At 48.3% G+C, this 23,744-nt stretch overlaps 1 protein-coding gene across 1 annotated transcript in view; it reads left to right on the top strand.

Moving 5' to 3' along the window:
• Wdfy4 (WDFY family member 4) overlaps positions 1–23,744 on the top strand; it is a 226,542-nt gene that overhangs the window by 64,691 nt on the left and 138,107 nt on the right. The window contains exons 14-26 of the mRNA XM_057770469.1: positions 7,820–8,034; positions 9,985–10,161; positions 10,573–10,649; positions 11,646–11,867; positions 12,862–13,040; positions 13,923–14,154; positions 15,369–15,514; positions 16,580–16,691; positions 17,139–17,329; positions 19,126–19,278; positions 20,432–20,505; positions 22,180–22,341; positions 22,913–23,004. Of these exons, the coding sequence (XP_057626452.1) occupies positions 7,820–8,034; positions 9,985–10,161; positions 10,573–10,649; positions 11,646–11,867; positions 12,862–13,040; positions 13,923–14,154; positions 15,369–15,514; positions 16,580–16,691; positions 17,139–17,329; positions 19,126–19,278; positions 20,432–20,505; positions 22,180–22,341; positions 22,913–23,004 (2,032 nt within the window). The remainder of the gene's footprint in view (positions 1–7,819; positions 8,035–9,984; positions 10,162–10,572; positions 10,650–11,645; positions 11,868–12,861; positions 13,041–13,922; positions 14,155–15,368; positions 15,515–16,579; positions 16,692–17,138; positions 17,330–19,125; positions 19,279–20,431; positions 20,506–22,179; positions 22,342–22,912; positions 23,005–23,744) is intronic.

The raw sequence follows: 23,744 nt of genomic DNA, 5'->3' as shown, positions 1-23,744 counted from the left end.
AAAAAAAAAAAAATGAAATTCACCTCAGTTTCTTGGGCTCAGAAAACCCCGATTCATTGGGAAGATGCCTTCGTTTCCCATCGCTCTCAGCAGCGGTGAGGATCTGACGCTGCAAGGACATGGCTGTGGGTGGGAGCTCTAACCAGCTCTAAATGCCTCTCTACTTCCTCCAGGGCTGTGGCCGGGGGCCGTCAGTCAGCTGTTGGCATGGAGATATTGCCTGTGCATCGGACAGCTGTAGTACAGAGTAGGATCCAACTTAACAAAGTTGTCTGTAGCCCAGTCTGTGTTGGAGCAACCAATGGGATGGCTTGCTTCCGTGACTAACTGGTATCCCCTAGTGTGCACCTCCGGTTCTTCACAGATGAGTGGCATGAGAACTCGGGCTCTGGGTTGAGGATGGAGGGGCAGAGGTCACAGAAGATAGGTGCATAACACTGACCTGGTGGTAGGATAATTCCTCTACAGGCCTGGGGGCGGAGAGAGAAGGAGGGACACTGGTGCGAGGCTTGAAAGGAAAGACATGACTTTCCTTTTTTGGGAAATTGGAGCCTTTCTGCAGACTGGTGGATGTGTGGATTTACCGGCTGTTCTGAGGTGGGGTAGGGAGCTCTTTTGGGCTTGCCTCAAGGTCGGTTCCTCCCACTCAAATTATTTTACATATTTATGCAGACAAGAAGGGGCCTGAGACTGTGGGGTGGTATTTGTTATCCTGGCTGAGGCTATGGTGTGTCCTGAGGAGTCCCAAAACATGCCCATTTCACTGGGCTGGCAGGAGCAAGCACCTCTTCTTTCCAGCAACTTCATAATCAGACACTTGGTATTTCTCTTATTCATTTTCTTTTTTAAAAAATCTTCATGTGTATAAGCATTCTGCCCTGCATTCCTGGTGCCCATGGAGGCTGCTGGATTTCCTTGAATGGAAGTTACAATTGCTAGCCATGATATGGGTGGTAGGAATTGAACCCGAGTCTTTTGGAAGAAGAGCCAGTGTGCCTAACTGCTGAGCTGTCTCTCCAATCCTTTGCATTTTTAAACTAAAAGAGGCAAGGTTCCCTTAGGCAGGAGAGGAGACAGCAAGAGCTGCAGAGTTGAATGCAGGGGGAACGGAGGGAAAAGGACAGACTGCTAGCAAACAATGGTTCTGAGAAATGCTTCCACAAATTAAAGGATATTTCGTTACCAGCTCAGAATAAACCACTGGGCAGGAAGGCTCAGTGACATTTGCCCGGTCAGGCAACACGGACAATCGAGCAAGCGCCTGTGCTGGTGCCTGGCACTGATCCAGATGGCTCCTTTTGTGAAAATGACTTGTCCTTGGGCCCCAACCCAAAATTTCCCTCAAGAGAGTAAGAAGTAGTTTATTCTGAACTGAATGTGGCTTGGGATCACAGTTCTGGGCTTCCTGCAATGACACGCTCCACTGTGAGTGCGATCACATGAACTGTTATAGGTGGAGCATGCATAACGAGATAAAGCATTGCATCTGGCAAAGACAATGAGTGAGCATGGCAGGCAGGTGGGTCACAGCAAAGGAGGGAAAGCCTTGCTAGAGTTGTAGATGCTATTCGATGGATATTCGTAACTTTTGAGTTGGTGCAAGCTAGTGGTCTGCTAACTTATAGGATGTTAGGTCAGATACAGAGGTGGGCGATAAATTGGCTATTAAGGGGACTCAAGGTAGCCCAAGTCAGTTTTGGCTCTGGGTCTGTAACATCCCAACTCTACAATCATGAATATTTTAATAGGTCAATGAACCTTGTAGGATGTACAGTACAGATATGATCTTTCTTCTTGGGAGCTTCAAAAAGCAAAGGGCAAAATTAAGATCATTGCTGAGTGTTTGGTATATATCCCAAAGCAAGGCTTGAACCACTTGCTCCTGGCCAGGTTGCCCTTTTTGCAAGAGGCATGGCCGTGAGAAAGTATGGAAAGCAGTGACCTGTCCGGATCCAGGCATCTGAGAGACCTTGTCTGTCTCCAGTGAGTTAGTGCCACGTGTGTTCCAGAGACCTGAAGGCTCTGGACAGGGCAATGGCTATGGAGGCAGAGAGGAGGGACATGAGATTCATGTATCTGTGATCTCATTTGTGTCTAAGTTGAGAAATGGGTGTCATTTTCTGGAATTTGCCTTTGTATTTCAAACACTTGAACTAATACCTAAACATCAAATTTCAAATACCTAAAATATCGACAGTGCTAATAGCTGTGGATAGCATTACATGAGGACGAGTGATTGAAAAGGGCTATTTTGCCCAACACGGAACTTGGTAAAGATCTGTGCTTGTTACACTGTACCGCAGTCAATAGTCTGTGTTTTCTGCCTTTCCCACAAAGCCCAACCTCAAGTATTTCCATTATTCTCCCATGAAAAATTTCAGGCTGCATTCAAAATCCAGGAGGCTTCTTGGGGTGATCTGTTAAGCAAAGCAAATGGACCTGATCTTACATGGAGATGAAGAGAACGAAAAGCTCACTGGGACCCGGGGTGATGGGGTAGACATTAAAATTAGTGGGATTCATGTGGCCCAAATGGCAGCTGATCATTCTTCTAGTTTCTTCTGCCATCTTACCATGCCATTTCTTGTTTTTGCACCTCAAGTTTAGTGCCTCAAATTATGTACAAGTCACAAAAATTGCAGACTGAATTTCTTGGGGCTAGGGATCATGGGAATGTATAAATAAAGGCAGGTGGTAAGGAGTAGTAAGGCCTCTGGTCACAGAAGGTAAATTTATCCACATAATGGGGTTTACATTTAATTAAGGGGAAAAGTAGAAATAAAAACAAACTGCACCTAGCAAACCCAAACACATCTGTGGCCACCTTTTACGTCCCTTGTGAGGTGCCAAGTTCTCTTTACATGAAGGCAGCATACGCGGCGAACTACCCACCTTCAAAAGACAGCTAGAGACAGTGCCTGTTCTGACGTCATTATCATGACCTAAGGAGATGGATGGAAGCATTTCAGGCCTCAGGGCCTCACCTGCAAAGTGGGTAATGGCTCCTATTGAAAAGACCAGTGGAGAGGGAGCCCAGGAGGCCTGAGCCCCGTGCCCTTAGCATGCATATGCCCGGCGTGCTCCTCATCCAGAACTTCGGCTCTTGGGAGCTGAGGTCATGGCATTTCCAGCTCTGCAAATGTTAACCTGAAGAAAATACATTTTAGTTTAGCTAAGATGTAAACTGAACCGAGATCACGAATTCCCACATCTAGGATTCTGTAGGAATAGCACAGAAGAACGTGGAACCATGGCAAGGCGCCAGCTCCATGCCACGAAAGGAGAAAAAATTGATTCTAAGTAAGCAATTTGAGAACAAACAAAACCCCCACAACTTATCAAGAACTGCTTTCCAGACGACCCCATCCTAGCAACCTTCTTATAATTTTTAGTAACCAGAAGAGTGAATGTCATGGAAAACCCGTCACCTTGCTCCCCAAGTAGGAGAACATTTCAACCAAATTGGAGTAAACAATGAATCCAATATGAGTGACTAAGAAAGCCCCTGGTTCTGTCAGAGTTCTAGAAGAAGCCGACTCTGGGTGTAGAGGTTTTGTCTCTCAGGTCATCAGGGTTAGTGTTGGGAAGGCACCCTGCGGAATGGAGTGTTCAACACTCCAGCCTCCTTGAACAGGCTTAGCTGTGTTAGCCCCTTTTCTACGGCTGTAAGAAAGCAAGTGGTGCTGCAGGCTTTGTAAGAAGAGGAGACTCAAAAGCCTCTGGCTGCAGAACTAGAATTGCTTCAACTCTGATAGGTCCTCTTGGCAGATGACATTATAGTGGAGGGAAACATGAGAGAGAGAAAGCGCCCTAATGGTACGAAATTGGGGTCCCACAAACTAGGCTAACTCTGAGGGCATGACCTCCAGCGGCTCATACAGCTCCCACCAGGCCCTTCTCTTCAAGGTCTTACCACATCCCAGGCCGCCATCCTACAAGCCAAGCTTCCAGAATGTGGCCCCTTGGGGTACAAACCACATCTAAAGGATGTCACCATTCCACTGAGACCCAGTTCTTTCTGGACACTGTGACTTATTAATGTGGACCAGGAAGAAAGTTGGGAAGGTGGGGGGGGATGAAAAAGAATAAATAAGCCAGGAAGGACCCAAGTCTTGACTGTTAGGCGGACAAAGCAGAACCTTACTTAGGGCCACCCCACTATCGCTTTGTGAGTTAGCTTTGAGAATCCAACCCACCAGCTTGGTGACCCTTGACCTTACCACAGAGTCCTAATTGAACCACCTTCCCCTTTCCTGCATTGGAAGTACAATGCGTTAGGGAAATCAATCCATTTGCAGGGGGAGAAACCAGACTGGTTTCCTGCCACTGCTCATATTTTCACTAAAACCCTATTTTACTGGAACCAGCATTGAAAAAAAAAGCCAGCACATTTTATTCCAAACAAGACAATATTGGTATTGATGGGGCTGCCGTGATCATGAGAACAATCAATCTCGCCTCCTCCATTATGGGGTATTGAGCAGTTTTGGAGTGAACTTGTGGCAGCATTAGACAGGATCAGCATTTCCCCTCTGAAAACTTTCTCTGTTTTCCTTTTTGCATATTTAGATTGTAATTATAGCTCTCTGGTGGGGGAAGGGAGTCAAAAGACAAAAAACAGAGTCAAAGTCCCTAAAGCAATAAGTAAATACTTACTGGTAATGAAAAATTAGAGATTGGAGACATTTCTATTTAATTCTTATTAATAATACATTCTGATATTATTTTTGCATCTAGCTTCATGCAGACTGTCTCCCCAACTCTTACCCCAAATTAAAAGAATGCAGTTACCAAATGATAGCCCGACTCTGGTAGAGAGGATGGTCACGGCGGGAAGAGGCATGTTCTCTCTCTGCTATCAGGAGTGCAGAGAAAGGCAGACAAGGTTCACATGGATGCAGGAAAAGACAGCATCAGAGGAAAGATGTGGGAAGCAAAGGCAGGGAAGTTGATGCATTTCCACACAGATGAGGCCCTTGATGTACCAGCTATGGCCCGGGACTTATTTGATGTACACCAACTTAATCATGTCTGCTTTTAGACTCTGATCCCTGCTTGTCTAAGCGTGGGTATCAGCAAGCTCAGACCAGCTGTGCAGAGATCACTTTTAAATAGAAGCCTGTGATACTTTAGAAGTGGTCTGAATGTGTCCCTCAAGGGTTCCTGTGGTAGAAGCTCCATTCCCATTGGGGCAGTGTCCAGGGGGCTTTAAGGGACAGAGCCTAGTGGGAGGCCATGGGCATGCTGCCTTTGACAGGAATTGACATAGCGACCCCAGCAGGTTGTCTTAAAAGAGAAAGTGTGCCCCTTCTGTCATCTCTGGCTTCTTGTCTCACTTTGTGATCCACCTCCCTTTTCCTCTACCTTGCCATCTGAACGTGACACAGACAAGTAGGTATAACATAGCCAGAGCTAAGCAAATGCATGTGTCATGCCCTTGAGCCTCCAGAAATATAAGCTAAATGGACCTGTTTTATAATATACAGTGCTAGTCATTTCCTTAGAGTAACAGAAACCAGGCTAGTGTTAGCAGCATCTCCTCCACGTGATGAGACATGTCTTCAATGTCAGTCAGTGGTGGTGTTGGCAAAGCTGACAGTTTTGAATGACAAAATTCTGCCCAGCAAGAAAGTCACTATTAAAGTCACCCACACATAGTGGCATGTCCCCAAATTTTAAGCCAGAAGTATTACTCAAGGTAACTTAGACATGGGGCGTTAAAGGGCTAGAGGGATCTTCAGGATAAAAGAGCTGCTTGTAGAAGCCTAAGAACCTGAGTTCCAATTCCCAGAACACAAACATCCGTAATCCTAGCACTCCTTCTACTAGGAGATGGGAGGCAGAAAACGTCAATCCCTGGAAGCTGGTATGTCATCCACAATGGAAAAAAACAGCAAAAGATCCTGTCTTAAGGTAGAAAGTGAAGACAGAGATTGAAGTTGTCCTCTGACCTCCACGTGCAGGGTGTGATGCATTGATGCCCGAATTCACACACACATACACAAGTGCTCTCTCTCTCTCTCTCTCTCTCTCTCTCTCTCTCTCTCTCTCTCTCTCTCTCTCTCACACACACACACACACACACACAAACACACACACACACACGGGTAGAAAGAAAGGGGGAATTACTGAATGTCCTAACTTTGAGACAGGAGTTTCGGGAGCTTGGCAGGTAAGTCTTGAGGATGACGTAACAACAGGAAGGTACTATCTTTTGGCACAAAGCTACACAAATGACTAAACCTGGCAAGGAGGTGATGAAGTGATATGCTTCCGAGCATGAGTCCCAGGGTCATCATCAGTCCAGTCCCTTGCCATGTGACTCTGGGCAATTACCTTCTCTGAGTTCAGCTTCCTCGTGTACAGAGCAGAGCCGGCCATGATGCCGTGATTACACACTCTGTCCTTGTTGGAATGCTGAGAGCACATCCTAAGTACCCAGAAGTTACTGCTGTCACAGGTGGAACATGACCCTTAAAGCAAACATCATCCCTGGCCTCTATTTTACCTTTAAGAGTCCATGAAATGTACACAGGGCCACGGGAAACGCCTTCTCTCCCAGACACTGAGTTGTGTTAGAGCATTTTCCTTACTGTGTATAAATGGTCTCCCTGGCTTCTCTTCCATATCACTTTTAGTCTGTGACTCTCTTGAGAGTAGGCAGTGTCTGCATTACCAGTGCAGGGCCCCTTAGTATCTGTTGGAGGAACGAGACAAAGAGAATCTTGGGAAGGTTCCAGGGAAACCTCCCTAGAGGATGGGAATAGCACACATCTGTGGCTTGGTGAGATCAGATGCCAGTGCTCATGAGAGAGGTATCACAGCCGGCCTCCATATCAGCCTATTCCATGGATTGGAGACAGTAGAATATGCTGCATGTGTACCGAACGTGTGGACTTTGCTTCTCGTCATTATTCCTGGTAGAACAGAATGTTGATGGTACAGCATTTGCATTGTATTGCATGTCCTAAGTAATCTAAAAGTGATTTAATGGGTACGGGATGATGTCCATGGGCTAAGCAAAAATACCATGGTACTTTATCTAAATGGCTCAAACATCTGTGGGTTTTGGCACCCGAGGGGAGTCCTGGAGTCCCTCTCTCGTGGGATGGGTGGGGATGACTATATTAGGTAAGTGCCATTGTGGTTTCTCCTGGCCTTGCTCTGGTATCCTAACATCATTGACACTGGCATAGACTTCTTGAAACCACAAAGTAGAACAAAGACTTAAAATATTTAAAGGATGGTGTGCATGTGTGTGTGTGCACGCACATATGTATATATGCATGCATGTGTGTGTTGACTGTTTTGTTCATGCAACTAGGTGGATCCTAGCTTTGGTACTCAAGTACAAACTAAAATTTAGAAATTTCTTGAATAAATTCAGCTTGGGGAATGTGGGTCCACTTAGTGGCATAGCCACTCTTCGGGACCAGTGACTTCCTCAGAGAAAGTCAGAAAGCTGTATGACCAGATTTTCCTGCCTTTTGTAGGAGATGTAAGTCTTGATTTTGAAATCCATAGACATTTTAGTGGTAGCAATCAACTCAGAAAGTTTCCTAGTGTTAAATGGTTCTGACATCACCTTTCTGAGGAGGACCCAGATTCCTGCATTCCTGTGTGCAGCCTGTATTCTGAGTTGGTAGCTAACTCAAGTAGTCGACTTTCCATGGCCTGTTATTGCAGGTGAAGCTAGCATTCAGAAGAACGGCTGAGACAGTGGGTATAGGCAGTTGTGGGGGGCGCAGGTGGCCTGATAGAGCCACCCAGAGGACATTCCGCTCTCCCAGACTCACTGCTTGCTTTGATTGCCTCCTAGCTTTCTGAGGAGGTCCAGTGCTCTATGGCCAGTCACCTCCTATCCCTGGTGAAATCGGAGAAGAATCGCCAGGTCATGTGCGAGGCAGGGATGCTTCGGACACTTATGACCTTTTGCAGCAGAACCCTCAGCACGGGGGGCAGTGTCCTGCACTCGCTTCTCATCAGAATCTTTGAAAAGCTCGGCTCCCAAGCCATCGAGCCAGACGTGCTAAGGTACTGCATGCATTAAACATCCAAAACCATAGACCCCAAAGCAGGATGGATAATGAGTACCCTGTGCACAATCAAGTCACCAGGGACAGGTGTGTGCATCCTCCTCTCCTCTGCACCAGCATTGGATGTGTATGCACACAGAGCAGGCATAGTCTCATCTGGCATTCTCTGGGGAATGGAAATGTCAAGGAGGTAAATCTAGAGTTAATACTGAGGCCTGTACTGGATCCAGAGTCAGATTGCAAAGAGCCAGACTTTCAGGGGCAGTGGCCTGCATGAAGAGGATCAGATGCAGGAGTCCATTGTACCCTGCAGAGGTCTTCCTGCACACAGGAGAGATAGAAAAGACTCAGGAGAAGGGACAAGAAAGCAGGGGAGGGACATGCATCATGCAAGAAATGTTAAGGCCCTTACTGTGCTGGAGCAGCACGGAGAAGATGGTTCAAGTTCACACTCAGCAGACTGCTACTTCCAAAGGAGCAGAGGGAACAGAGAATAACCCCCCAGACAGTGGCTCTGGGACCCAGGTTCTGGAGAAGCCTCTCAGGTACTCTCAGGCCTGTCAGACCAGGCCACAAAGCTAAGTACACAGGAAATACATTTATAAACGTGTAAATAGTGCATAGAATGAAGTCCAGCTTGAAGTCCTCAGCTTCACCAACTCTGCTGGATAGATAACAAGGCAGGGGCACACAGTTTGTGTGTTGACTTTTGGAAATTGTATGTCAGGGGTGGAGGTTCTAGGGAAGAAGTCTGGAAAAGTTTGCCTGTAATGTGACTTTAGCTGCCTCTCTTGATGTTATGATGTTCAGGCAGTTCCTAGGCCTTGGAATTCGCTCACCACAGCCAGCTGCCTGGAAAAGCCTCCATTCGTCTCCTGGGCATGAAGACAACCCTGGAAACTCAGGTGAGGAGACAGAACAGGACTGGTTGAGGAGTGAACAGTTAACTGATGTGGGGTTCCCCTCTGTATGCTGTGAATACCATTGGTTAATAAAGGAACTGCTTTGGGCCTATAGCAGATCTATAGCGGAACAGAGCTAGGTGAGGAAAACTAAACTGAATGCTGGGAGAAAGAAGGGAGGAGTCAGAGAGAATCCATTTGTATTACTGATGAATGATTGTTATAAGATAGAAAAGTGGGCAGATTTTAAAAGGTTTTTTTCCTTGCTACTCAGTTGGGTAGGCGAAGTTTGCTAGGGCTTGGGGTCCCAGAACCTCTTCCAGCCTCCACGTGAGACAGGTGGCATTAGGCAGCTGCCTGACCCTTTTACTGAGGTCACAAAACAATGGTCCTCTTTTCTTTACAACCCAGGGGTTCCATGTGCTGAACTGGGCAGAGGTGAGCAGCAAAGCTTTTTGTAAAGTTCGCAGCTCAGAAGCAAAGTGGGATGCTGGGAGTGGAAGCATTGGACAATGCCCAGAGTCGAGCCAGCTATCTGAGAGCTTGCCATGCTAGGGATCCAGTTTGGAAAGAAGGATGTTACAGACACCGTGAATGTAAGACCACACACGGAGGCAAGCAAAGGCCAGCTCAGAATCAAAGGTGGAGAGCTGGGCTTGAAGCTGGCAGCCAGAGGCAGGCAAATATGGAAGACAGAGCTGGTCAAGTCACTGTGAGGCCAACAAGGAATGGCAGCCAGGCAAGCAAGACACTGGCAGCAGCTGCAAATGCTATGCAGAGAAAGGAACATGCTAGACTTAAAAGAAGTCACTTAGAGGTGGTTATTGCCACCATTGCATGGAGTCTAAATGGGCAGAGTCCAGGCTGAGGGTCCACTGTATTTGGAAAGTACTGAGGGACTTTTGCAGGATGCTCCATTAGGCTGTGGCAGAAACATCAGAGATACTGCCAGAACAGGAGTGGTACCTCAGGCAAGCACACATCTTTTTCTTGTTCCCTGCCTCAGGGTCATGTGCTGATACAACTGAAAAACATACAGATGCCAGCCCATGCCCTGGAGAGTCTCAGGACCACAGATCCCTGTGGACCTCTCAAGATTCAGCCACAGCCCTCCAGACAACATTGAGCCTCATTTCCATGACTTCCCCTCGCAATCTGCAGCCTCAGAGGGCAGCTCTGACTCCATCCTTTGTGGAATTTGACATGTCTGTTGAAGGTTATGGGTATGGAGAATTCTTATATATTTGGAAAATGATTAATTATTTTCCCAATACCTCTGATGATATATAACACTGGCTACACAATTTTGGCCCCTATTGGTTCTCGTTGCTCAAACAGAGGTGTATTTAAGTAGTTACACCTCTGTCCAGTGGGGAATGGCAGAATCTCTATCCATGGAGGACCAGAGCCCTCTTCTTTCCTACTGTACCTGCTTCTAGAATGTTCTCCATGTTGTCTGACCCCCAGGGATGATTCATCCTCTCTGGGTATCCCATCAGTGCCAACTGTTTTCTGTTCTTGGAACCCGATGGCCTAAGAGGGCATACTGCTGCTGGAGTAGGGTGGAGCAGGGAGATGTCACAGCCCAGACTGCTGATGCCATCCAATGACCAGCAATTCTCTCCTATTTCCAGCTGCCTCTTTATTCCAACCTTGTCTACGGTCATGGGGTCCAGCACAGAGCACTCCATCTCTGGAGGGACTGGATCAGGTAAGCGTCTCCCAAGTCCTTAGGGGACCCTTTCATCAGTCTCGAGTTTCTGCAGATGAGGAGACTTCAGCCTACTGCATCTGCTCACGGTCCCTTAGAGCAGCTACCCTATTCATCATGCACTGCGTGGGTTCACTCTACAGCCAGCTCTCAGGTAGCATTGACAGCTGTGGAGTAGCTGCCTCTGAGGCTGAGCCATTGCACGGAAGCCAGGAACTGGCTGAAATGGAGCAGTGTATGCTGTCAGCTTTCTCTAGAGAGGGGTGTAAGCTCTGGGATGGGGGGACATCAGGAGGAGGTGAAACCATGGTAGGTGGTTTCTGGGCATCAGCTGTGAGCCTGGTCATGCTTTCCAAAGCCTTTCACTGAACCTACAACACACTGGGCAGCACGGCGCAAGAGCTCAGACTGACCTGAGGTCAGCGTTCCCTATTATCAAAGCCTGGTTCCTGGTGGTTCATGGCTGGCCTGTCAGTTCAGGACAGACTTCCTCTCTACGAATGGTCCCAAGTGTGCTAACACGGCTGCAGCTGCTATGCTAGTGGGGACAGTAGTGCCATCGGTATTGCCAACTCTGCTGCAATAAGGACGTGGTGCTTCCTTGGACCAGGTCATCTCTTCACCTTAGGTTCAGCTGAGCTAGGGTCCTCACCTCCACGGGGCCCCAAGCCTGACTTGAGATCAGTTGCAGAGGCTTAGATATAGAGAAGCCTCAGGGACAGCGACTTCTCTGCTCCCTTGGCAAGACCACATGCCCTGCAAAGGCACAGGGCAGCAGGGCTCCAGGTCTGGGAGCCTCCTTATCCTGGCACAAATAGTGAGAAGCACCCCAAGTTTGGTGGAGTAGGATTGAGTGCGGAGTGTAGAGTAAGCCAGATACAGAGCTGGTTCCTGGTAGGCGGCCCTGCAGGGTGGAGTCAGAGCTGCCTGGTGTCTGTGTCTCAGTCGCTTCCTTGGCAGGACAGAGTGTAAAGCTATGTTGTGTTCCGCCCCCAGGCACCCCCAGGCTGTTCCCTCCACCAGGAGGACTCACCTTCTCCTGCTGGTTTCTCATCAGCCGGCAGGCCACTGTCATGGAGGGCCACCCACTGCGCTTCCTGACCTTGGTGCGCCACCTGGCCAGGACTGAGCAGCCCTTTATCTGCTTCTCCGTCAGCCTCTGCATGGATGACCTCTCCCTGGTTGTGTCCACAGAAGAGAAAGAGTTTCAGCCCCTGGGTAAGGCCCTGGATTCCAAGGCCTGTGTGGCTGTTGTGTGGGGAATGAGGCCCAGCCAGATGTTCTCACACAGATGTACATGGAAACTTGGTGACACCCTGTATCTCTTTATCTTTTTAAATGCTCCCTTGACTTCTGTACACGGTGAAAGGTCTAAGTCAATATTTGTAGTGTGCCACTCTGCTCTGGGCCTGCGTGGCTCTGGAGGTCGTGCTCATTGACCTTCCAGAAAACTAGTTCTGCCCTGACAGGAGGAACACTGGTGGCACTTGGGGTCAGTCATATGGAGCACAGACTGCATCATTAGGGGAGGTTTATGAAGAATAGACTCAACTTAGTTGTAGCTGAAGTAGCCCTAGACCTGTCCACAAATGACCCAAATTCAGAGGGCTGACAGCTCTTCACGTGGCAGGTTGGTAACTCTGGGTACCTGGAAGCCTGATTGGGCTGGCTCAGTAGAACCAATGGCTGATCCTGGCTCTGCCCGTCAGACTCCAGCATATCCCCAAGCTCACCTCCCTTAGGGTCAAGCCCAGATACTTCAGCCATCACTCCTGTGCTAAGAGTCACTGCCTCCCAGCTAAGTCTATGGGAAGTCCTGAAAATGGCCACATTCTTGGTGTTTAGTCAGACTGCTTGACTCCTCCTGCTTGCCTCCTCCCTCTCAGGTCACCTGACAGGTGCCTGACTGAAGCTGTAAGAGCTGACTGGGTGATTGGCCTAAGCTCTCTGCCTTAGGGTAGTAAGTGGGTGCAATGACGGGGACCACGCTCCACAGGGCTGTGGATGTTTAGTGAGGTAATGCTGGTGGCCATGTTTAACTAGTGTCTGGTACAGAGGCTGAGCTCGGGGAGTCTGCAGCAGCTACTGCTGCAGGGAGTCTGGTCCACAGACATAAGGCCCACGTGGGCTAGCCAGGGGTATCACCCTCGTCGCTGCTCTTGGGTCTCTGTAGCATATTGCCTCATGTGAGGTCCACTGTTCTCTTCTGCAGATGTCATGGAGCCTGAAGATGAGGCCGAGCCCTCTGCAGGACGCCAGCTACAGGTCAGGTGCAGCCAGCTGCTGACCTGTGGCCAGTGGTATCACCTGGCTGTGGTGGTCAGCAAAGAAATGAAGAGGAATTGCACTGTGACCACGTATCTGGACGGACAAGCTATTGGTTCAGCCAAGGTCAATGTCAAAGCCAAGATGTTGCCTTGATATGATCTGCTAATTACTTACCTCACCATTTTTACTTGTTATTTATGTATATATATATATGTGTGTGTGTGTGTGTGTTTGTGTATATTTATGTATATGTGTGTGTATCTGCATGTGTGTATACACGTGTGGATGTGTGGATGTGTGATATCCTGATGACCTTGCATTGGCCTACAAGCCAATGAGAAGGAATGTGACATCTTTAGCATGTTGAGTCTTTCTATCCGTGATCATGGTGTATCTCTCCTTTAACATAGATCTCTGAATTTTCTCTTATCAATTTGGAATTTTCAGTATGCAGATCCTGTTCATGTTTTATTAAATACACCATTTTCTTCCTTTGAATAATTGTGAATGGGTTTGGTTTCACTGTTAGTTTATAGATATGCAGTTGATTTTTGTGTTGGTTGGATACCCTGTGACTCTGATACACTCAGTAGTTCCAGGAGATTGAAAACACTCATGGGCATGCCATCTGCAGATAGAAACCTTTTATTTCTTCTTTTTGAACTATGTAGCAGTAATTATTGTAAGTACATGCAACTATTAATGTTCCAATAATGGACCTGGTGCAATGTTCTTAGTCAATGAGTGGGCCAAGGAAGTTGGACGTCTATGTTTCTTGATATTTCTTGTCAAATTTGTTTCCAACAGTGACATTGAAGTGCCACGCCCCTCCACATCTACACTTTCTGGGGTGTTCTGCTGTGTGCTTCCCAGATTTGAGAGCCATCTTTCTGACTTTTTAGATAAAACAAAATTTTATTTTGGTATGGGAAATGAGCTTCTAACATTGTATCATCACATACAACTTTGATGGCTCTGGGGTAAGTGCTGCTCTTGTTTTAACAGATGCTGTATGTTCAGGCCTTGCCAGGGACTTTCCTTTCAATGGACCCATCTTCATTTGTGGATGTTTATGGCTACATTGGGACCCCTAGAATTTGGAAACAGAAGTCGTCACTAATCTGGCGTCTTGGCCCCGCATACCTCTTTGAAGAAGACATATCAGTAGATGCGTTAGCTCTTATTATCAAACTTGGCCCGAGGTACTGTGGCAACTTTCAGGCTGTGCACCTTCAAGGTACGGAGTGTTTTGATTTAGAACGGTTCTGCTCGTACGAGTTTTTAAGTGGGTACCCAGTTATTTATAGCATATTTATAAAGAATAAACTCAGTAGAGGTCAATCATTAGGGGAGGCCTTTGTAATTGGAGCATTATATATTTACAACCCAAGAGAAACTGTCACAGAAGAGGAAATGACAATAGCCTTTAGATTTCAACTCCTCAGTGCCTAATGGAGGAGGGTAGGTGAGTGATACTCTCGGCAAGGAAAGGGAGGGGGAATGGGATAAATAAGTTACATTCCTTTTAATGAAGACGCTTTTTAACTAAAGTATACTGTTGTCTTCAATTATTAAACAGGCAGACAGCATCCCCATTTTCTTTATTGATTGTTGGCTGTTCAAGCAGGGAGCTTGCTCTCTGAGCTCTGCCAGGTCCAGGGGGTCAGTTCCCATCTGGAAATAAAGACAAATGCATCCGCGTTTGAAGGCCTTATGTGCGGCCAAGGCGACTGAGTGCTGCTGAGTGCTTCAGTTTCCAGGACCAGGTCTGGTGTGGCCTTCATTTCCTGTGGCCAACGGCATTGACCAGAGCCACTGGCTCGGGTCTGGAGCCTGAGGTTCACTGATTCTGTAGTCATACAGCGTTCCTTTAGTAAGGGTTTGCTGTCAGTCACCTGAGAACCAGAATACGCATGCCAAGTGGATTGTTCACAGTAGCCATGCAGCTCTCAAAGTCTTAGGTCTGTCAGTCCCACGTTTTTTCTCTTTCAGACAAAGTTACTTAGCCACTTGGAAGTGAAGCGAGAGCTTTGATAGGTGTTTCTATTCTTCTTAATTTCATACCTGCAGCACCTTCATTTTCTAGAAGAGTCCATCTTGAAAGCTTGCCGTCTGTTTATTTGTTGCCAATGTTTTGTTTGTTTTTGTCCTTATAGGGTCTCACTATGTAGACCAGGCTAGCCTCAAACTCACAGACATCCATCCACATGCCCCTGCTTCCCGAGTGCTGGGATTAAAGGTCTGCCTCACCACACTTGGTTCCAATCTCATTCTTATTAGGAACCAGAGAAGCATAGCTGGAGTAAAACTTCTGACACACAGATATACAAAATGTAGCAACATGCAGACACCGGTCCAGTGACGGCTTTAATGTGTGGTGGTGGGCATTAATGGTCAAAGGGTCAGTTTCTTTCTCTGTAAAGGGAACTGACTAAAGATATGCTGTCCTAGGAGAAGGCCCGGATGGTGAAGCCACACCCCTCTTTGCGGAAGAAAGGGTTTCCTTTGGCCTTCATGTGTCCAGCTCTTCCATCACCAGCATAATGAACATCAGAAACACCTACAACGAGGTGGACAGCCGCCTAATCGCCAAGGAGGTACAGCGTCGCATGTCCCTGCCTCCCTCTTCCCCACTACAAACTTTGCTGTGTGGCTTTTGTTGGCTTCCAGGGCTTCAGTAACTATCCTGTGCTTGTCCATTTGTGGACGGACAGACAGGTGCACGCACACCATACTTCTCGCCCCATTTGCTAGGACACAGCCGGCTTCCCCACCAGGACTAAGCCTTTTTAAAATTGTTTGAAGAGGAATATGTGTGCCCCTCCTGGTGACGGACTCAGAACTCTTTCAATATCATTTTGATTTTGGAAACCCTACAACTGATCTTTGCTTTGAACACTAGTGACCTTACAGAACAACAACCAAATGCATGGGTAAAGAAAGATGCTGTGTGCCTCACCATTTCTTAATCCCTGCATTAATATCTCTGTTGAGTTCGGTGCTGAGGACTGTTGGTTGGTTGGCTTATATTCTCTTCACTCTGATGGGCAGAGGGCCCCAGGAGTCAGGATCGAGACCCTGGCATGCATCAAAGTTGTATCTTCCTGCATATCCTGATTACGGAAGGCAGGATTCCTCTCCTCCTGGGTCTCTGGAATCAGCAGTAGAAACGGGGCTTTGCAGAGCCTGAGCTGAGATAGTCTTTGTACTTGGTTTTTTGAGACAGGGTTTCTCTGTGCAGCCTTGAGTGTCCTGGAACTCACTCTGTAGACCAGGCTGGCCTTGAAACACAGAGACCAGCCTGTCTCTGCCTCCAGAGTGCTGGGATTAAAGGAGTGTGCCACCACTGCCACCCAGCTTGATAAGGCCTTGGTAGTGCTGCTTCGCTTTTGTGCCTGGGTTCCTCCTACCCATGGCCTCCTCTTTGTGAGAAGACAGGGTATACAGATTGTGTGCTTGTAGCTGACTCACTTGCCATTGCCCCACGAACGAGGAATGGGACAGTGATCCCACACTTTAGCTTCAGACCCCCAAAATGGCTAATCCTCCACTAATTATCACACATGTCACCAGCCTTGGGCGTTGGGGTGTCTATCCTCTAGGTCTCTTGAACCCTTCTCTCGCAGGGGTTTTGTGGCACTGACTGCTGTCACCTCCTCTAGATGAATATTGCTTCCCGTGACAATGCCACGCCTGTGTTCTTGCTGAGAAACTGTGCTGGCCACCTCTCAGGGTCTCTTCGGACTCTCGGTGCTGTTGCCGTGGGCCACTTAGGTAGGTCAAGCAATAGACTCTACTTTGGGAAGGAGGGCTTGTGCATGTTAGAAGTCTGGAGTGGGAGACAAGATGGAGTGTCCTGGGGAGTTCTTGTGAAGAGGGCCAGAGCCAGAGAGTGACCAAGGAGTGAAGCTCAGCTCAGCTTGCTGCTTCCTGACTGACGAGCTCAACTACCCGCCCCCCCCCCCGCCCCCGCCGCCACCACCATACACACACACACACAGGACCCTTGCTCTGGAGCACAGTGTGGTCTGTGAGCAGGAGCCATGGCTATATTAGAGTGAAAATAACAGACATGTTGCCAAGATTTCTGGAGCGCCAATCTCTCTTCCCAGCCCTTTCTTCCTGTACGTGGGCAGAGAGAGACACAGGCGGCTGCCAGGAGTTGCTGCAGTGTAGGATTGTTGTAACATACTAATGACATGTCCTTTTTGGCTCCCTCAGGGGTGAGGGTGTTCCATTCCAGCCCTGCCGCCAGCAGCCTGGACTACATTGGAGGACCTGCCATCCTCTTGGGCCTCATCTCCCTGGCAACAGATGATCACACCATGTATGCAGCCATGAAAGTCCTACACTCGGTTCTGACCAGTAATGCCATGTGTGACTACCTGATGCAGCACATCTGTGGGTACCAGGTAATCCCACCCTCGCAGCTGACCCTGCAGCTGGCCCTGCAGCTTCCCAAAGAGGTGTCAACCCCAGGATGAGCTTCTCTAGTCCCACTAGCATTACAGCAGGTCTGGAGTGACTTCTGGGAAAGAGAATCCCAGCTAGTCTTGCATCCCTTGTGACCTTGGCCACCCAAGCCAATAGATTGCTCAGCCGTTCATTGACAGAAGTGCCGAGGTGACAGCTGCAAGGAGCTCTGTCTGGGCCAGTTTGCTCTCTTGTCTGCTAAGTAGCATTCTCCTCGATGATTCCAGAATCACCTAGGATGCCTCATTCTGCCTCCCTCACACTGGCTGAGTCCAGATTATAGACCCAGACTGATTTGAAAGCCCGCCCCATCTTCTAACTTGCTGTTTAACCTTGAAAACAATTTACTTCTGCCTCAGCTTCTCCACCTATAAAATTCATATCATTCCTCCTGTTTCTTAGCTTATAGTGAGGATTGAAGGATCTCATACAAATGAAGGACTCCGATTAAGCCTGATCAAGAGTCAGGGCTCAGCAAATATTTTCTGCTTTGAGTTCTTAATCTCCTTGTGCTGTTCTCTCATGTATAAAACAGGACTACTAGAAGATATAGAGATACAGATGACTGTAACAGGCCTACTAGCAGATATGGAGATGGGTATGGTTATAACAGGACTACTAGTAGATATGGAGATGGGGATGGCTATAACAGGGCAACTAGTGGATACAGAGATGGCATGGTTATAACAGGACTACTAGTAGATACGGAGATGGGGATGGTTATAACAGGCCTGCTAGCAGATATGAAGATGGGGATGACTGTGCCTATGGACATATGTGGGGAACCTTGAAGAGTGCCTACTCAGAAAAGTTGCTGCAGACATATTCATGTCGTTGTCATGACTCTGCAATTGAGAAGGTTTGATGGAGATCTTTCCTGCCAGTCATTCCCAGATGGGTTGCATGGGGAGTTTGAGAGGAAGCACAGTGAGGTCTTTTTTGGGGGAAAAGGGATGTCAGATTGAAGATGTATCAAAAAAAGACCAGAAAAGAGTGAAAAATGTCACATATTTGCCGACCATGAGCAGCGTTTTCAGAAGGAGTATTGGAAGGGGAACAGGGATGGTTTGGGGGGACAGGGGCAGAGAGTAAGCTTTGTCAGAACTGGATGTTGAAGACTGAATTATGTACAGTGATCTGACTTCCGAAGGGATAGGTGACAACGGCTCAGATGTTAACAGGTGGTTTGATTTTTATGTCACCAAGCTCTTGAGAACACAAGGCTTTCTGGGAAGTCTCTTCCTTAGCTCTGCAATGCATTTTTAGAAACAAGGGCCTTGTCTTCTCCATCCTGGAGTGGATGGTATGCCTTGCTCACCTTCTGGCATAATAGCAGGACACACCCAGGGGCTGTAGCCTGAGCAAGGCTGTGCGATCAGATGTGGACACATAGTGGCTTCCTGATGATGTTGCAGCGCCCATGAGAGCCGATGGTGATGAATGCATAGATCCAGTGAGAAATGAGGAAAAGCGTGGAGAAATGAGGGGTGAGAATGAGGGGGAAGCAGAGGTCCCTGTGAGAGGTCACATCTCCGATAGCCAGTAAGACGGGCATAGAAAGGGAAGGTGCCATAGAACTTGGTGCAGGTGAGTCTTGTGGGAATATGTAATGAAGGAAGCCATTCCAGAGAGAGGGGTGTGGCTTGGAGCAGGGATGCTGTGGGAACTAACGGTGATAGGAGAGAGGGGTCCAGCAACTCATCTAGGAATCCCATGGTGTGTCTCTCCTTTCCAGATCTTAGCCTTTCTCCTGAGGAAGAAGACAGCCTTCCTAAACCACCGCATCTTCCAGCTGATCCTCTCAGTGGCTGGCACTGCAGAGCTGGGCTTCCGACCATCTGCTCTCACTAACACGTGTGTCTTCCAGCATGTGCTCTGCAATTTTGAGGTAAACTGGAGACTGACGCATAGACCCTCAGGGGTGTGTGTGTGTGTGTGTGTGTGTGTGTGTGTGTGTGTGTGTGTATGAGAATAAGACACACTAAGAAAGCCTGGCACCTCACCTTCTTTCATAATCATATTGATAGTAGCTGGGAAAAATCGTAACAACTTTCGAGCTCATAGACCTGGGTTTATAGTTTAGCCCTGGTATCTCTGATGAGTGTGACCTTGGCCTTGGGATGCTTCTTGATTACTCTGATCTCGTTATTACTTTTCTTTTGAGATAAAGTCTTGGTATGTATCCCGGGCTGACATTGAACCCATGATCCTCCTGCCTCAGCCCATCTAGTGCTGGGATCCCAAGCAGGTATCTTTATGCCATGATCTATTCTGGTTAGTTATGAAACCAAGCTTTTCATTTCTTCCTTGCAAGCTGGCATAAGGGTTACATCTGATAGTGTCTTGGAAAGGCTTTTAAAGCCATGAAGCACAATCTGATATGAAGATTAAAGATAATATCCCAATCCCCCTTTACATGGTGCTTTGTTGTTCCAAGTATTCTTTAAAGAATGACCTGAGAGGTGCACCTAGAGACTCTGAGGACAAATGGAAGGATCAACAGACCTCTGGATGGATCAATCCATCCCAAGCAATATTTACTGAGTGTCCATGGTACCCAGGTGCTGTCTATATCCTGAAGATGCCATAATGCCCAGGCCTTCTTCACTACCAGAAGGAACAAGAAGACACTTTGACGCCCCCCCCCCCACCTGCCCAGTACCACAGAGAGTCAGACACAGGGTTTTTGAGGAGTGAAGGCCAGTTATACTTTAGGGACCAGGAACCCTGGGCCATGTTAGCAGAGTTCGGCGGGAAAAGGCTTTGTCAATAGAGGGCTTATTTGCAAACATTCAGCATGAGAGCATCCTGGGAGAGGTGGTTGATAGATGTCCTTGATGAGAATCCAGACCCACAGTGAGGCACTAGGCGATGGGAGAGATGCTTGGGATGCCCCTTAGGGATGGTCTCCGTGCCTGCTCAGTGTCAGGGTATTAGCCTGACTCCGGAGCAGTAAACCCATCAGCAACCCCAGTGTCAGACTCAGCAGACCCTGCTACACCCATACCTTGGTCTTATCAGAAGATTGTTTTGTCTTTCAGCTCTGGACAAACACGGCGGATAACCTGGAGCTTGCTCTCTTTTCCCACCTCCTGGAGATCCTTCAGTCACCAAGGTTGGCTGGGTTTCAGTAGCTCTAGGGTTAGAACGAATGTCTTTCATTGTGTTGGGACTTTGTCTTCAAACAAATAGTAGGGGCTAAGGGGACAGGACAACCAGTGGTCCAGCATCTGTATTGTCTGCAACCTCCCAGTATGCTGGGTCCTCACCTTGCCCTGCGGAGCAGCAGGAAGCTCTTTCTCCTCTGATAGATCTTGGGAGGATGGTGCTGGGGACTAGAGGTCTACAGCCTAAGGACTAGCCCTGAGTTGGGCCAGTTAGGGCTCAGCTAGTGGTGAGATGGCCTGCAGAAGGTATAGCTGCTCTGGGCCCTGAGCTGCTCTCTGTCCATTGTTTCTCTAACTGACCTCTCCAAGTCACTTTGAAACAGCCACTTGGAGGTTCCAATGGCAGAAATGAAACCTCAGAATTTCTGAGGAAGACAGAATGCAGGGAGGAGGGGGGCTGGAAATGGAGAGGCTGGAGGAAGTAGTCAAGAAGTTCATTAGCATCTGTTAAGTGGAGGGTGCATAGCCTGAAGGATGCTAGGGTACCACTTACGTACCCCCCTCTGCCCCTCTTGACCTTGGTTCAGTGTGCACTGCTTCATTTGGGCAGATGTTCTTCTGTGGTATGGCTGTGGGACACCTCCTTGGGTCTTCCTCTTTGCTGGGCACCCTTCATGGGCTTTACTCCATAGTCCTAGGGCAGGACTGAGTCCTGATGGACCACTGCGGTCTCACGGCCAGCCTGAGAGCATGGCTTTGCCTTTCCAGAGGCTGAAGAATATTAGTGAGGCCTTACAGCAAACACAAAAGGGCTGTGGAGGGAGAAAGGGGCAGCAGAGCTGTGGACTACCCCTCTGCCTGCGACCTAGTAACCGCTACGCCCTTCTTATCAATGTGTTCGTAAACAGAATTTTCATCCAAACTCCTATGACTGACTCTCTGCCTAGGTAGCCCCAGCTTTTGGGTGGAAGGTTTGGGGTCTTTCCTGTCACACAGTTCTGTGATCTCTTCCCATTTGTTTCTGGGATGCAAAACTCTGCAGAACTGAAGATACTAATGCCAACAAGAACGGGCCAAAGGAGCACCCCCCCACACACACACATCCACCTCCCTACCCTCTACATTCTCTACTTTCTGTACCTGTTGTCTAAGTAACAGACATCGCCCCTGTGGCTCTTGTCTTTAGAGTAGAACTTACTGGAAATAAGATCGTGATTATCCTGAGGAGGGGTGTGGGCACTTGAATTCCATCTCTCTCCTCTGGCTCATCCACTTTGTGGTTTAGGGTGGGCAGGAAGATCAGGCATGCAGACGGGCTCTGCAGGTCGCTGCTACTTGTTGGGAAGTGCTCTTGGGTCACATGTGTGTCTGTTGTCTTTGTTCTGGGTTTTCTGAGGCCGGCATTAGCTCTCCCCGAGGCTCAGAACTCAAGTCAGTAATTGGGGTTGTCTTTAAAGGCGGTTTCCCGGGATGGGAAGGGACAATCAGCACATGCTCCAGTAACTCTGACACTCGGCAGACACATACCTGATGGGCGTCTTCTAGTGTCTTGACTAGTTGCCAGGAGAACACTGGAGTCCGAGGGCCATGGAACAAGCCTAGCTTGGAAAACCTTTTTAGCAGAAACAGAATTTGGTTCATTCCGGCCAAAGCTTTTACTGTCTCTCTCCCGGGCTCACCAGGGAAGGACCCAGGAATGCTGAAGTAGCCCACCAGGCACAGCTGGTACCCAAGCTCATATTCCTCTTCAATGAACCGAGCCTGGCCCTGTCCAAGGTCTCCACCATCATCGCCATTCTGGGCTGTCAACTGAAGGGCCACTTTAACATCCGGGACTTACTCAGGTACTTGAACAAGCTCCTGGGAGTGGTGGCCGTACAGGTGGAAGAGGCTGGAACTATTTTACATGGGAATATGCCTACCCTCACCCCTGTACTTAACAATACCTAGGCCTTTGTAGAGATCTGTAGCCAGGGAGGAGCATTGGGACAAGAGTAGATTTACTCGATTCAGGGTGGAAGAGGCTGATTTCCCAGCCTCAAGTAGTCACACACCCATCCCAAGGACTCAGGATCATCCTTTCCCACAGTCAACCTTAGCAGCAATGGCCCCTGTGTCTACCTGCTCTGAGCTCCCTCAGGATGGTCAAACGGTTCCACATCCCATCCTTCCTTCTTCACTCCTATCTGAAAAGCTGACCTGGAAGAACCAGAGTTAACTTCTTTGCCCAACCCTGATAGATTTAGAGATTTAGAAGTCTCTAGAAACTCTGTGCTGATCCCAGCAAAATCCCATTTCCCTCAGACTTTCACTAGAAGCCCCACTTGAGTGGGTCATGTAGCGAGCACTTACCACAAACCCAGCGGGCACAGCTGAGAGCCCTGCCTAAGTGTGTCCTTCTCTTGCTGCACACAGGGTCGGACTGTTTGTCATATACACCCTCAAACCTTCGTCAGTGAACGAGAGGCAGAACTGCCTGGATGGAGCCCAGGACCCCTCTGTACCTGGTGAGATCCCCTTCTTCAGATGCCAAAGCATCAGATGACCCTCAGGGCACCCAAGGCACACACTGGGGACCACCTTGCATGTAAATGAGCTGTAGGAAAGAAGGGGAAACACCCACAGCTGTGAGGGCAAAACAGTGACCGAGGAAGCTACATTTAATAATTCCGGTTACACAATCCACCAAGTCATATATTCCTGCCTCAAACCCTGCACCCTCCTGTGGGTTTCCAAGGCCCACAGCACAGACAGTTCTCTGTCTAGGCATCCTTTATATGCTAGCCTCAGGCTCCTTTCCTGGTTGAAACACTGGTCCCTCAGTATCCCAAGGAGCCTCAACCTGGCCCTCTGAAGCAGTACACATAGCTTTGTATGAGGCGACAACCTCTGTTCATACTGGGGGCATGCTGTCTCTCCAGGAATGCCACCCCCTGCCTGCCCCATCCCCTACCTTCTCTGATAGACTGGTCACTTCCAGTCCCACAGGCTTTTTATTTCTGAAGTCCAAGGGCTTCTTATAATGTATAGTCTGTGATATTTTTGTTTTCTGAGACAGGGTTTTTCTGTGTAGACCTGGCTGTCCTTGACCTCACGTTAGCCTCAAACTTACAGATATCCACCTGTCTCTGCCTCCTGATTAAAGGTGTGGGCCACCACTGCCCAGCTTTTGATGTGATTTTTGAGCCACTTTCTTACCTATGCATAACAATTGTCCTGTCTTACTCAGTATGGCTTTGCTGGGGGT

This window comes from Chionomys nivalis, chromosome 5 (assembly GCF_950005125.1).
Source record: "Chionomys nivalis chromosome 5, mChiNiv1.1, whole genome shotgun sequence".
In the NCBI taxonomy this organism is placed as follows: Eukaryota; Metazoa; Chordata; class Mammalia; order Rodentia; family Cricetidae; genus Chionomys; species Chionomys nivalis.
This window is presented reverse-complemented; position numbering and strand designations above follow the sequence as displayed.